Source organism: Harpia harpyja, chromosome 16, assembly GCF_026419915.1.
Source record: "Harpia harpyja isolate bHarHar1 chromosome 16, bHarHar1 primary haplotype, whole genome shotgun sequence".
NCBI lineage: Eukaryota > Metazoa > Chordata > Aves > Accipitriformes > Accipitridae > Harpia > Harpia harpyja.
The window spans coordinates 17,181,108-17,195,149 of NC_068955.1; the positions used below are offsets into that span (position 1 = coordinate 17,181,108).

Sequence of the window (14,042 nt, forward strand, 5' to 3'; positions counted from 1 at the left end):
GTTCATTTACTCGGTGTGCAAGGCAATAACACACAGCATGGAGGTATTTTCAAATTAACTTCATTGATGCGCATGAATGGGTGCCTGTCTCAAGACAGCACACCCTTGTCTCAAAAATTCTCACATTTATACACTTAACTAATACATATTCATTGTTATTTTCCTTAATGATTGGTTCTTTCTTCTTCACCCCTCATGTAAATTAGTGCGCAGATTCTGTCTTCTTCATTGTCGTCTTTTGAGTAGGTGGTATCATTTGAGTAGGTGGTCAATGAGTCGGTGGTCGCAATCTCCCCATGTAGGAATTACCTTTTACCTACTTCTTCCCTAATCTTGGCAGTTCCAAGCGATTCTTCAAGGTTTATTGACGAGACCACAATCCATTACCTTTTCTGACATAAACATAAAGCCCCATTGTCTAATAGTTAGTTCCTAAGCCCTAAATCATGTCTAGTTATTGTTTCCCTATTTTAAACATTAACTGATGGGGGCTGTACGCAGGACTTTAGCAGCTCCCTGGTTATTTCAATCATATTGTACATATTAATTGATAACAGGAAGGAAGGGGGGAAAAATGTATGTATGTTAGGGAATTAGAGACAGTTGTGAGAGCACTGTTAAAAAGGCTGATAGATCTGATAGATAAAGGTAAGTTTCAAAGTACTACTTCCCAAGATTGATGTTGATTAAACATGCACATGGCTGATAGTTAGTTCTTAATCATTATCACTGCATATTCAAACAATTAGTTCTTAACAATCTTGTCCTCAATTAGCTGTGAGTGTATAATTCAACAGAGTGGATGCCATGTTTCTGTAATTAGTGGTGATGGCTACAGTCTTTGATGGTCTTAGTCACAGAGGTTGAGGTGATGCGGCTCAAAAGCTCTTTCACAGGGGAAGCTGGAACTGACTTGAGCAACTTTCCCGTTCTTCCTTTCTTGTCTGTGGTGGTTTTATACTCCTTGTGCCTTCTGCAAGATGAAGTGCGGGCTTTCTTGTGCTTCTGATGTAATTTCTCTTATTTTGTGGTCAGGGATGTGTTCTGGTTCCACCAGGTATCTTACCTGTTTATTCTGCACCTGACATTGCCTGCTTTACATCCTTTGATCTTATATTGCAGGTTTTACTGCTAGCACGTTTTTTCCTGAACCCTGGTTGTGCAATTGTACCACAAATCTCTGTGCCTTTGTGGTTACCTATTACATATTTACATTTAGCCGTGGTACAAAAAGCTTGTATGTTGTTGCTGGCTATGCTATTAGTAGTGTTACAATATTAGAAAATGCTTATACGCTGTCACCTGTTGTTTTAGTATGCTTATATCTAGGTTTGGAGCAAGCTCATATTAATTATATCCTGCTTAGTATGTTTCCAATTTGTCAGTGCACTAGGCCTCTGCTTTGGCTTCAGCTGGTTCCAGAAGTGGTGTGACAGTCAAATTACCTTGTTTCTGTGTCCAAGCTGATCGCCTGTATGGTACTCAGATATGCAGTTACCCGCTGAAGGCAGCTTTGACTTACGAATTTCTGCAGCAAATGTAGTTGTGTGTTTTCCTGGGCTAATAAATACATGTCTTTTACTTGAGTTAATAAATAGCCTTTTGGAACACTTCTTGTGGTTGTCTGCATGTCCTAGATTGAGCTATAAGATGAAAAATTATAGAAGCCTCAGATAAAGGAGTTGAAAGTCTTTCCACTTCTTTAAAAATCAGAATAAAAATGAAGCAGCCTTTTCATGTTTGTTTGGTTTTTTTCCCCTCTCTTGCCAAGAAAACTTGGAAAAGCTTATCTGTCAACCCCATCTAGATGTTTTCTGGTCTCACTCTGTAACTTTGGACAAATTGCAGTCTGCCTTCTGTGTTTGCCAACTATGAAATGGGAAAAATAGTTCTGTGGGAGAGCTGTGTTTTACAGGTGCTGTGGAAGTGCCCCAAATACCACATTGGGTGATACGGCGGGGAGACAGGAGGGGAAGAATCCCTAACTAGGCTGGATGCTGCAGTTCAGCCTTTAGGGTGGCTCTTTGTTTTGCATCCAGAACTTGATAGAATGACATAAATTTTAAAAACATAATTTCGTTGTATTTTCAGATTTTTCTGCTTCAGCTGATTCAAAAGTTGTGGTACTTACAGTTAATTCTCTGGGTAATGCTCAGACTTACCTTGATGTCATACAAAGCAATGTGGATTTGTTCAGAGGAATTATCCCAGCAATATCGCACTACAGTCAGAACACTGTTCTCGTTGTTGCTTCTCATCCAGGTATGTTGGTACTTCACCTAATGTTCTGTCCCTCAGCTGGCTTTCTCTTTGGCCCGTTTTAAAAGTACGTTACTGCTGAATACACCCACTTAGTAAAAAATTTTTGCTACTCTGAAAGATGTTTTCCTTTTCAGCTTTGAGCAGGACACTGTCTTTGAGAGTTTTTTCTTTACTGTTACCAAGATAAAAGAAAATAGTATACTTTGTTTTGTGTAAAAGGTATGTATTTCTGTATGTTTCTGTATGTAATTTCCGCCTGATTGTATCTACAAGATTAGCATCCATTAGCTGTTGTCTTGTCAGTTGTGAGTTTTATGTATACATTTCTTCTGTGCAGTAAGGATAGATGCATGTGTGTTATGTGCCATATGATCAGACTCACAGACTACTAATATACATAATGTGGTGTTGATAGTAAATATTGCAGCTATGTTTTGGTGGAAAGTTTAAATCTGTTGGGTCAGTGGTTCTGTGAAGTAAGACAAGGAAAAGCACTACTTAAAAGGGAAAGAAGTACGTGTGAGCCTCTCTGTCCTGTAAACGCACTGAAGACAGCCCTTTTCTATTTCTCAAGTGCTTCTTACCCTTCCTATCATTTAGAGCTGTGGAGGTGGAGAAAAGAGTGCTTGCCAAATGAAAAGAAACTAAATACTGGCTGAATTAAATTTAGAAGCATGTGAGATTTTTGGTAGAGGGAAGCATGGTGACTCATTCTGAAGTTTCACTTGACTTCTCTTAAAACTTTACTTGAACTGTGAATTTTCTTCACCTCCTCCCCACCTGACTTGGTGGTTTAGGTTGAAATAAACTACTGATACGTTTTTACATGCCTATGCCTTTTCTAAAGTAAACAACACGGTCCTGAGTCTTTTGTAATTGTGATTCGTAATCTGCAGTTGTGTTGAATTTTGAGTTGTCCTTCATTGTCAACATATTTTTCTTTCATACATAGTTGAAGTAATGACATATGTGTCATGGAAGCTGAGTGCGTTTCCGAAAAGCAGAGTTATTGGAGTAGGTGCCAATCTAGATACTGAGAGATTTCAGTATATACTGACAAACCTTTTGAAAGCACAGGCGCTGGCAAAAGATGCTTGGATTATTGGTGAACAAGGGGAAGACAAAGGTAAAGTGATACTTTTATTATGACTATGAGTATATAATGTCCTGGCAGTGCTTAAGGAATTGATTAATGAAAGAATAATTGAGAAAAGTAATGAAGGTAGTCATAAGCAGGGTGGTAGATTTTCTTAATAATCGTTCTAAATAATACAGTTTTGGTGTGTGCCCGAGACTGTAGACCTCAAGTGGTAGCAAAAGTATTTGACATTTGTCACAGTAAAAAAAAAAAAGAACATACAGCCTCAAATGCTTTTTATTTGGTATAACAATACAGGTTAGAGGTACAGAAGGAGGAAGAAAATGTGGTATAATATATGGTAGGTTACTGCTAATGTAAGAATTATTAGGTATTACTTCATTTTTAAGCAAGTGTCTCTGGCCAGGTGATCTACTGTAGAGTTTATTTCAGCAGTCCGGCAAACCTTAGAAGGTCATCAACTACATCTGGGTGGTTGTGGGGGAAGGAGAGTTTGGAAAGCTTGAATTTTTTGTTTTATTTTTTTTTTCTTCTCCCCACTTTATCTGGTACCTATTTTAGTTACTGTTTAGATATGCATTTAAATGTTGGTTGTTTCTATTTAGTACCATCATGGACCAGTTGTAATTTAGTTGCAAATCAAATGGAACCAATGGCTGCTTGTAACTCAAGAGAAAAGGTGGCTAACAGGTAACACCATTATAATCTTAATATTTTTTTTTCTTCATATTTAGGCACTTGATGTTTGCAGAGTTTTTTCTTCAGCTCTTTATGAGGAGGAGGAAGTTTGCTCTAAAATGTTGACATATTGAGTTTACAGGAAATTGTAGGTCTGAGTGTCATTCACTTTCATATATGTGTATATGCCCACTGTTTTTCTGAAGTTCTCAATAATGTGCCTGTGACGATCTACGGATGAGACAAGCTTTGTAGAATATACACTAGAATATTAGAGCTGCCAGCTCGATTGTGTTTTTAAAAAAAAAAAAGTAGACAAGCCTTCTAGCACACTTTTCTCAAGAGTTTGTGTGAAAGCAATTTACTTCAAAGTACATGTTTGGATCAATTTATCTGATTTAATTAGCCACATATCAGTTACACCTCTTGACGGAAAAGAGAATTGTTACAAGTGTGGGTAAAATATACACAAAGAAATTCTTTAAAGCAATTCTTAATTCCCTTCTGTTGTTTTCCAAAACAGAGAATCATGGTTTTATAGTACACTTTACCTGATACAGTACACTTAATCTGTCTTTTGGGTTTTACATATAAACCAAAATAGGAATAATTAAAATCTAAACATCATGTTTTTCTCCTTTTCCTGGTTTACGTAGAGCTATGGAAGTTCTAAAGGGAAAAGGTCAGAGATCTTGGTCTGTTGGGCTCTCAGTTGCTGATTTGACTGACAGTATACTGAAAGATAAAAGGAAGGTTCATTCTGTATCCATTCTGGCAAAGGTAAATGTGTTATGAATATCTTTTGGTTGGCACTGTAATTATATTATTTATACTGGATATGACCATTAATTTCAGCAGCACAGACATCTTACTTAAAGTAACTGTTCTGAAGTAGCAGTACTTCCGTTACTTTCTTCCAAAACCAGCTTTCAATTCTAGTCCAAAAGTGAGCAAAAATCAATTGTTGTGTTAATCTGAAACCAGTATTAAAAGTGGATTATTATCCCAAAAATACAAGAGTCTAGAGGGGAAAATACGTTCAAGGTTGCTGACCAGCTCCCCCTGAATAGCTGGATTTGGCAAATGAAGAGAAATGTGTGTGTCACAGTTTCCAAGTGTTCATTATTGAATGTAGATTTTTCCAGGGGCCAAGAGAGTTGTGTGTCTTTTATGGAAGTACAAAATGCATTTTCTGCCAGTATGTTATTTGACCAGCTTTGAAACAGCTGCTTTTTTACTCCTTGATACTTTACATTGAAAAGAAGATTATGAAGCTATATTTAACTTAAAATTGTAGACTGAACCTTGTTTAAAGTTTATCCTAAGAGGCTTCATTAAAGCATTAAGTCATTTCATATGAGGAAAAAAAACATGTAGAAACATTTACTGATCACTTCTATTTACAGGCTTCAGAAGGGTGATTTGCATGTCCCAGCGCAGGGAAGTTGAGCAGCTTGCTTATTGTATCAACTACAGACATACACCTAATTTCATCATTATGTTTTCAAGTGAAGTTTTTAATTGTTTATGAACTAAATGCAGATACAGAGGAGTGACAAGTCCTTTAAACTGCAGAGTAACTACAGAATGTACATTTTGCCATTCAGATCGTAAAAATAACCAAAATCTACAGTATAAACTTGAATTATAGGGATATAAATTCAATAAAGTCTCTCACAGAATTAATATGGGATCAATACTTGAAAAATATTCCTTGGATAGCTCTCTTTGGCTGCATTTTTAAATTTCTTTTGTTCAGTCCCAAAAGACCTAATGATACTGTACATGTGTCCCTGCTTGTTCTACCTAAGTAACTGGTTAAATGGTGTTTTGCAGTATAAGCTTTGCCTGCATTATAGAGGTCTGATGTATCTATATTGGGAAACTCCTCCAAGTGTGGCATGGTTCAAGATTTTTTTTATCTGTACAGTAATATTTTAAAGTTTCTATAGAGTAACCCATTGCACAGCATCTAAAATAACTGGAATTGGACCTATACAAAACATGCCATATGATGGAATATCCTTGCTTAATGAAAATAATCAAGTTATTTTGTGTAGCTCCATGCTTCAGACAGAGCAGAAATCAGTAACTGTGTAACAGTGTTCTTTGTGTGTTATTTCAGGGATGTTGCAATATAAACAGTGAAGTATTCTTAAGTCTACCGTGTATTCTTGGAACCAATGGAGTGATTGAAATGGTCAAACTAGAAGAAGATCCACTAGTGCAAGAGAAACTGCAAAGCAGTGCAGGATCAATTCATGACCTTCAGCAGCAACTGAAACTGTAAGCAAGCACAAGGGAAACCACAGTGTCTGCTCACAAAAGTCAGAGATTTGCTAGGTAGAAAGGGTTGCTTGGTATATACAGATTTCTATATAAAACAAGAAGGTTTTTTTTACTTTGCTTTCAAAAAGTGCTTTCTCAGTTTTGGTTTAAATTATTTAATACTGCACTGCACAGTAATCTCTTATTTGAAAAGTGCACTTTTGGAAGCCAAAATGAGGAGGGTAATGTGCAAGAATGTTTTACCTAAATTCAGGTGACTTTCACCTGTGGGTTTTTGTTGCTAATTATAGCCTGATTCTTGGGTTATTCTTAGCTCTTTGCACCTCATTAGGACACAGTCTAGGAGAGCAGCTTACCCAGCTCTGCGGAAACTCCGGTGTGTAGAGCCAACTAGAATCTTCCTCCTGGTTTTTAAGTGCTGCATCAGGGGCTTGTCTGGAATATGGTCACACTCCAGCTCTTCAGGACACTGGGGGGTGCAGTTTGATAGCTTGATCTTTCATGGCTGTCACAGATGCTCTTATGTCAATGGACTCCTGCTTATTACTGAGGGGAAAAAAAGCTAAAGCATGATGTTAGCAGTGTCCTTCAAACCTGAAGTATTGGATATGAATTTATGTTGTGTATTTAATATGATGTCTGAGACCTTCTGGTCATGACTTGTTTGCTCTTATTTTGTAAGGATGTTCAAAGCACTAAAGCCTCTGCAGTTCTCAGTACATACGTGCAACACTCTTGCCCTGTGCAGCATTGGAACAGGTGCCCTTCCTGAAAGGGAGGAGCGGGGGGGGGCTTCAAATAAAGAATAAAATCTGACAGTTAGGTAGTGTGGAAGTATCTGCGAGTTCCGGCCTTGATCCAAAGCCAGCTGATGTCAGTAAGCTTTACATCAGCCTGAGGAGAATACAGCTACTTGAGAAGGCAACAGAACCCGTAACCCTCCTCAGGGGAGGCCAGGGATGTGGTGAAAAAGCAGGATGTGGATTTTTCGATAAATCAAAGAGCAGATGGTTTTAAGATAAAGGGGTTTGGGGGATTCTAAGCTCTTGATTCACTGCACTGGTAAAAGACTATATTCATCCTGCTTATACCTCAGAGTCATGTTGCAGGCAGAGGAGATGTGAGCTCCACTCCTGTTGTGTGCAGCTTAGGAACGTCATTCCACGTTTGTGTTTTGAGGTGTGACTGGTTAAATATTGATGAAGCTTTCTGAGCAAAAGTAGGATCTGTATCAGAATGAAAGATCTATTCCTTTGTGCCTTCTGGTTGTATCTCAAAGAGCCAGACTTACAAGGAATTCTGAGTTTATATTGGTCTCAGAATTAAGATAGAAAGAAAAAAAACCTTCAGTAATTCAGATTATTTTTTTTAATGGAGTGCTCAAATTTCCTTCTTTGTGGTGGTCAGTGATAGGACAAAATTAGTGATGGCTGCAGGTGACCAACTTTGCTGCTACGTTAAAAAAAAGCACCCAATGTGATGGCTGGACTTTGGAGTTGGTTTTTTGTTGGTTTTTTTCTCTTGCTTTGGAAAAAAACAGTATAAAATTATGGTTTTACATTGTTCTTCAACGTGTTTTGTTTAATCTGTTGAGCACTTATTCTAATCTGAACGAAGTGCTTTGTTTATTTGGGGTTTTTTTATTAATAGTTCTAATCATAAAAAGCTGCCCCCTCTTCCAAGTAACTCATCTTGGCTCATCACTCTCGTGTTTGTGTGGCGTTCCTTGAAAAACAACCGCAGGACCGCAGCTCAGTCACCGTGGCGGGTGACGGCACCTTCCCTTCTCCTGGGAAATTAATTCCCGGAAATACTTTTTAACAATAAACTGCACTACGAAGAATGTGTTAGACGTGCTGTGAGCTGTTTTCGATAACGCCAAGTACTGCTAGGGCGTGGCGTCGCTGAGGGACGGGGACAGGCAGGGTGGGGAGCGGCTGCCGGGCGCTGCCAAACGGCAGAGGGCAAGCCCGGCCGCCCGCCCTCCTTCCGCGGCCCTCTGCTCTCCGCTCTCCCGGCCCCGGCCCCGGCCGCAGCCGCGGAAGTGGCGTCACGGCCGGGCGGAAGCGGGCGGTGCTGCCGGAAGCGGGCGCGCGCGGCCGCTTCCTGTTTTTATGTAGGGGCGGCTGGGCCGGGCCGGTGTGTGGCGGCAGCGGCGGTTGGGCGGAGGAGGGGCCGGCCGCCATGGCGGTCTCCGAGAGCCAGCTCAAGAAAATGCTCGCCAAGGTAATGGTGCGGCCGGGGACACCGAGAGTCCCCTCCCCTGCCCTCCCCTCCGCGCCGGCCCGGTTGGGTGGTTGCGGGCCGCCCCTGCCCTCCGCCTGCCCTGGCGCGTCGGGCGGGCCGCCCTCCGCGGCGGCAGCCTCAGCGAGGGGCTGGGCGGAGGGGAGCGGGGTCCTGCCCGCGGCCTGCTGCGGGGCGCCCGCGGCTGCTCGGCGCCTGGCCCGGGCCAGGGACGGAGCCGGGGCCCCGCGTCTCCCTCAGCCGCGGCGCTGGCCCCCGGGATCGGTCGGCTCCCCTTTCCCGCTTCCTTACTGACGGGCGGTCACGGACACTCGCCAGCCGGCGTCTTTGTGGCGGGCCGGCAGCGCGCGGGGAGCTCCGGGGGTGGTCGTGTCGGCGGCCGGACGAAGTGGTGGTGGAAAGGTGGTGTCCGGCCACCTGTAAATTGACTTCGTTTGTAAGGGGAAGGATAGTGTGCCAGAACCGAACATCTGTCGTTATTTGTAGTCCTACAAAACTTTAGTTCTGGGGCAGGATGTGGCCGGTAAAAGCTGAATAGACGCCACTTGCCTACCTGAGGCTGTCGCGCATCGAAGTGGATCAGAGCTGCCGCGTGGGTGGTTGGCTTGTATAGCATCATTTGTATTCGCTGGTTAAATGAAGGTGGAAGGCAAGTTCAAATTCATTGACTAGGACAAGGGGTGGGGTTTTTATCACCCTTGTTTAAGGAAACAAGAAAATCTCTTGGAAGGTAAATCATTAATCGGTGAATCGTACAGAGCCATGTGTAGTTGTGCCACTCTTTAGGTGAGAACTGGGCTTCGTCCAGCAGCTTGAAATGAAAACCCCTAAGGCTGAATATTTAGGGGGAGTTATGGTTTTGTTTGGGGGGATTTTTTTAACAACATTTAATCATCGTGTTTGCACAATTTTAAAATGAAATACAACAGGCGAGGGTCTGGTCAAAACTTAAGAAACCTTATTAAAGGGTCTTTCACCTTCATGCAATCATAAGCAGATTTTTTTCTCAGCTTGAAAATGAGTGCTGAATACTAACTCAGTGTCAGCAAATGAGATCATGTATATATTTGTATACATCTGTCTTCCCTATTGCCATGGCACAGAAGAAACAGAATTTAAGGTAATCTCGTGTCGTTTTTCCCCCACACTCGCCCATTTTATACCCCCATCTGACTTTATATAGGTATGTTCAAGGTGCAATGTACTTAATAGCTGATGAATTACTATTTCACTACTTTATTTTTCAAAAACAGTTACACTTTCTCTTCTGTGGAGGAAAGCTTAGTGATATTTCCTATATTGAATAGTTCAGTGCGTGAGATAACAAAAGACCTAAGCCCTAGTTTGGGTGAACATAAGCACTTAGTTCAACTTCAGGTACTTACCTGCTGTCTGATCTTGAAAAGCATCTCTCTGTGATCTGTTTCCTGATATGTAAAATGAGGAGGATGTATTTGCCATCTGAGAATGGAGGAGGAAAAAAAAAGTTTAGAAACTAAGAATTCAAATTAATCAGCTAGTTCTGTAGAAATCACTAGGATCTTACATTTTCCAAAGAGATTTTGACATTTCTTGGAAATGCTCACTGCTTACTATATGAATGCAGGAAAAGATTGTCTTGTAATATGTTAGTACTCCTTAGAATGGAAAAGAGAAATAAGCTCAAAAGAGTATGCTTTGTGCTTTAAATAATAAAAAATTCTAGAAAAGCCATCATTCTCATTAGGAAAAACTTCTTCATATGTCATTTTAATGTACAGAACTTTGATCTTCTGTAGTTATCTGGATCAAAGTAGTGAAATTATTAGCTGATGTAGCACTTAATTTTGCTTGTGGCAGTAGCTGGAATCTTACAAGCTTATCTCTAAGTAAGTATTTATTCATCACTCAGTGTAAAAACTATTTGCAGCAATACTCTTGTTCTTAGTTTTAAGAGACGTATGAAAATATTTTTTAATTTTCAGGTCTTGGGCCTAATTTTTAAAAGCACCCCAGATAACCAAATATGGGTTTTATCAGCCCTATCAACCACCGTATACCAGACTCCCAGTACATCTGCTGAGCAGGCAGGCATTGTTTTATCTATTCCTTGACTAAACTGACTTTGAGACTCTTGTGTCAAAAGTGGAGTTAAGTCCTGACTCTGAATCCTTGTGCTTGTTAGGAGCTTCTGTTAGTGGAAGCCAATTCTTTTCTTGATAGTGATTATGCCAATCTTCTTGAGTCTATATCCTGCGCCATAAGGTACATTCCTGTAAAAAGATCCCCTCTTTTTACAGTAGCTGGTGGCATGCTCTTATTCATACTGTAGTAACACATTCAGTGATGTGTGTATGTACTGCCAGTCTTTGGCTGGCCTAGCTGAAATTTCACAGACCTCTGGCTCCATGTTCTAGCAATGCCTGTTACCTGTTTCTTGCTTCTGCTAGGTGTTGGGGAAGGAGGGAGGAATGTACTCAAATGCTAGCAAAGTTGTCTCTCCTCTGTCAAGCCCCTCCTGCACGCTCCCAGTCCTGCACCCACTTTCCAGAGGAGGCTGAGACGCTTTGCTGCAGCCCTCCTGTCAAAACAGCATCCAGGGGCTGCCTTGACCCTCTGGCTGATTGACCTCTGCAGGTGCCACATACAGGCGTCCCTACTGGAGGGGTTGCTTGCTTTCCCACAGACCAGAATTTTGCAGACTGACCACGTGGCTGGTTTGCCCTTGGTTATTTCAGGAAGATAAGTCACAGCATCCCCCAAAGCGCAGGTGCTTTTTATAGGCTGAGGTGGCATTATTGGAAATGGCATGGTGTGTTCATCTCTGCTCATTAAATAAGAGTTATCATGCCCAGGAGTAGCATCCTTGTCAATCTCTGTAGATAATAGGAAGAAGAGTTAGTTTCCAGGCTTCACAACTCATGAGTGTTTGTCGGAGCAAAGGTGACCTTTAGCTGTGGCACCACGCTTTGCTCTTTGATAATGTCTGAATTAATTTGTTCAGATGTTGTTAACATCTGCGTGCTTTGGGTGCTTTGGGTATCGGACATTTCATTGTGTTGCGCCCTTTGTCTTCCTACCATAGTTGAATGAAAGGATGCTGTCTATGTTCCTTAAGACGTCTAAAGATTGTAATTTTTTTATTTTATTTTATTACAATGAAAACATTGTCAAGGGACTACATTGTTAGCTTTTCTTTTTAATGGTAGCTGTCAGGAGGAATGGCCACAAGGTTAAAGAGCTGCGCCATGAGGTGAACCAGCTCTCTGTTGCCCAGGAGCATCTCTTTTGTTATCTGTGGATTATAGTTCTGAAACTGTTAAATTCTGTAGTAGTGTATCTGTGGTTTACACAACTTCTGTGCTGTGAGTTATTCCCTGCTCCTGATAAAAGGAAGGGGGTGAAACCAGTATTATTGCTGATAATATCATGCTTTGAAATGTCTGCTTTCTAGTTGATAAAATACATGAAAATACTGATCAATGGTTGATAAACACTGTGATGCTTTGAAAAGTGCTATGAAAGATATGTGAGGTTCAGATCCTAGATAGCTGTGTATCAGGAACGTTCAAAACATCACTATATTTGTTCAGAGATACATTTTTTTTCAGATCCACATATATCTCTCAGATACTGTTGGTTATGGTAGAACATGAATGAAAATGCAATAGTTTTCCCCAGGTTATTTGATGTATGGACCCTTATTTAAGACTAAAAGCATCTTAACACCTTGTTAAAGTTTGGTAAGTTATATAGGCAATGTTCAGTTAAGTAATATGGAGAAATAAATTCTTATTCCAAAATAAGAGTGGAGAAGAATGTCCGTATATCAATGTAAACTCTCATAAATGCAGTCTTTTGGGTAAAATAAAATGAAATTAAATTACACTGAAAACACAGTCTCTCAAGTAATTCTTTCTCTTTTGTTTTCTAGTATACATATAGAGACCTAACTGTACAGGAGACAACCAGTGTTATTACTCAGTACAAGGACCTCAAACCTGTCATGGATTCATATGGTTAGTCTGTGCATGAGAAAATTTTTGTTATTGAATTGTTGATGGTTTAGGTACATTTGCTAGGTTTTGTGGGGAAAAAGGAGATTAAAACTAGAAAACATAATTTGAGTTTCTCTCTTTGATCTTTGACATCAATACTTCCTTGGAAACACAGATGGTTATTTTCTAAAATAACCTTTCTGTATTACTGAGTCAGTCTAACGTGCTGAGAAGTGTTGCATTTTTCACAGCTTAACTTTTAGTTAATCGCTCGGTGATGTCATATTGGTTGGTGTCCTGAGATTGCTGGTGTCTTAAAAATTCAGCTTTGCTGTCATATAAAGATATTTTTAGAGTTCTATTTAGAAAGAACTGTAAATCAGTGAACAAATACTTCATTAAAAGTATTTGTGGCTGTCCTTAAGAGCATGAAGAAAACAGTCAAGTGTATAGAAAATTGGTATGAGGGGGTTTGTAATGTAAATTTAACAATGACAATCCCTGTTTGTTATCTCTGAGTAAATTCAAGTGCATTAAATGAAGATGGTATCCAGGGTCACCTCCAGAGGCTGAAGGTATAGTTTCACAAGATACAGTGAGCCAGCATAGCTACTGAGGTCATCCTCCTTCTGACCTTTTTTTAACTGTCACCTGTGGGATTCCTCTGTGACCTAATTTATATTACTAATACATCATCAGAGATTTTATAGTCTTTTGCTTTCTAAATTCTAAATCTGGATTGAGAAGTATTAAGAAGGGACATGGATAGGTAAAAGATAAATTAGTTTTAACTTGAATAGCTGCAAGCCAGCAGCTGTCACGGAAATAAAAATTCATACAGTGACTGGAGAATCAAAAACAATAGTGAAAGGACTGTGGCTGGAATACTGTACACATAACGTGCGTAACGATAGTGATCAGAATTCTAGATAGCTTTGAGCTGCAGCAAGAAGCCCATTTGTGTTACCTAACTCTTTCTAAGCTGCCTGGGAAAGGCTGAGCACACAACCAAGTAGAGATAATTGATATTATTTGGAGCAGTGAAATGAGCAAGAAAATGGTTACGTTGCTGTTGAGACAGTTTTCAAGTTTATATTAATAATGAAGTACATACCCCTATTTAAGTCCCAACATGTTCTACCTACCTTTGCAGGACATTAGCACTAAAAGAATTGTACACAATAAGCTACATTTGAAGTATGGCTAGAAACTTTCAGGTGAAATTAGGAAAATAAAAATAAAATTAGGAAAAAAAAAAAAAAGAAAATAGAAGTTGATTTATTCAGCCAAGAATAGTCTATTGGATTGAAAGTAGGGGAAAGCTAAATACAGCAACTCAGTAAGTTGAGGTCAGGGTTCCTGTGCAGTTTGTGAGCTAAGACTAAGATTTGGCAGTGAGTCAAGTGCTACGCATTTCTTCCTATTTAGTGTATTATTGTTTAGTTAAATTACCTTTACTGATTATGTAATAAATGCCTATAGCCCAGTAATTT

At 40.0% G+C, this 14,042-nt stretch overlaps 1 protein-coding gene across 7 annotated transcripts in view; it reads left to right on the forward strand.

The window, feature by feature from the left end:
• TSG101 (tumor susceptibility 101) overlaps nt 1-14,042 on the forward strand; it is a 45,808-nt gene that overhangs the window by 7,812 nt on the left and 23,954 nt on the right. For 4 of the 7 annotated variants that reach the window (XM_052810520.1, XM_052810522.1, XM_052810521.1 and 1 more), the window contains 6 exons: nt 2,092-2,262; nt 3,215-3,388; nt 3,967-4,051; nt 4,696-4,819; nt 6,165-6,325; nt 12,486-12,570. In XM_052810520.1, coding sequence (XP_052666480.1) covers nt 2,092-2,262; nt 3,215-3,388; nt 3,967-4,051; nt 4,696-4,819; nt 6,165-6,325; nt 12,486-12,504 — 734 coding nt within the window. In that variant the 3' untranslated portion in view covers nt 12,505-12,570. Of the gene's footprint in view, nt 1-2,091; nt 2,263-2,396; nt 2,482-3,214; nt 3,389-3,966; nt 4,052-4,695; nt 4,820-6,164; nt 6,326-8,410; nt 8,555-12,485; nt 12,571-14,042 lie in introns of those variants that run through there. The other 3 variants (XM_052810524.1, XM_052810525.1, XM_052810526.1) reach the window with 2 other exon arrangements.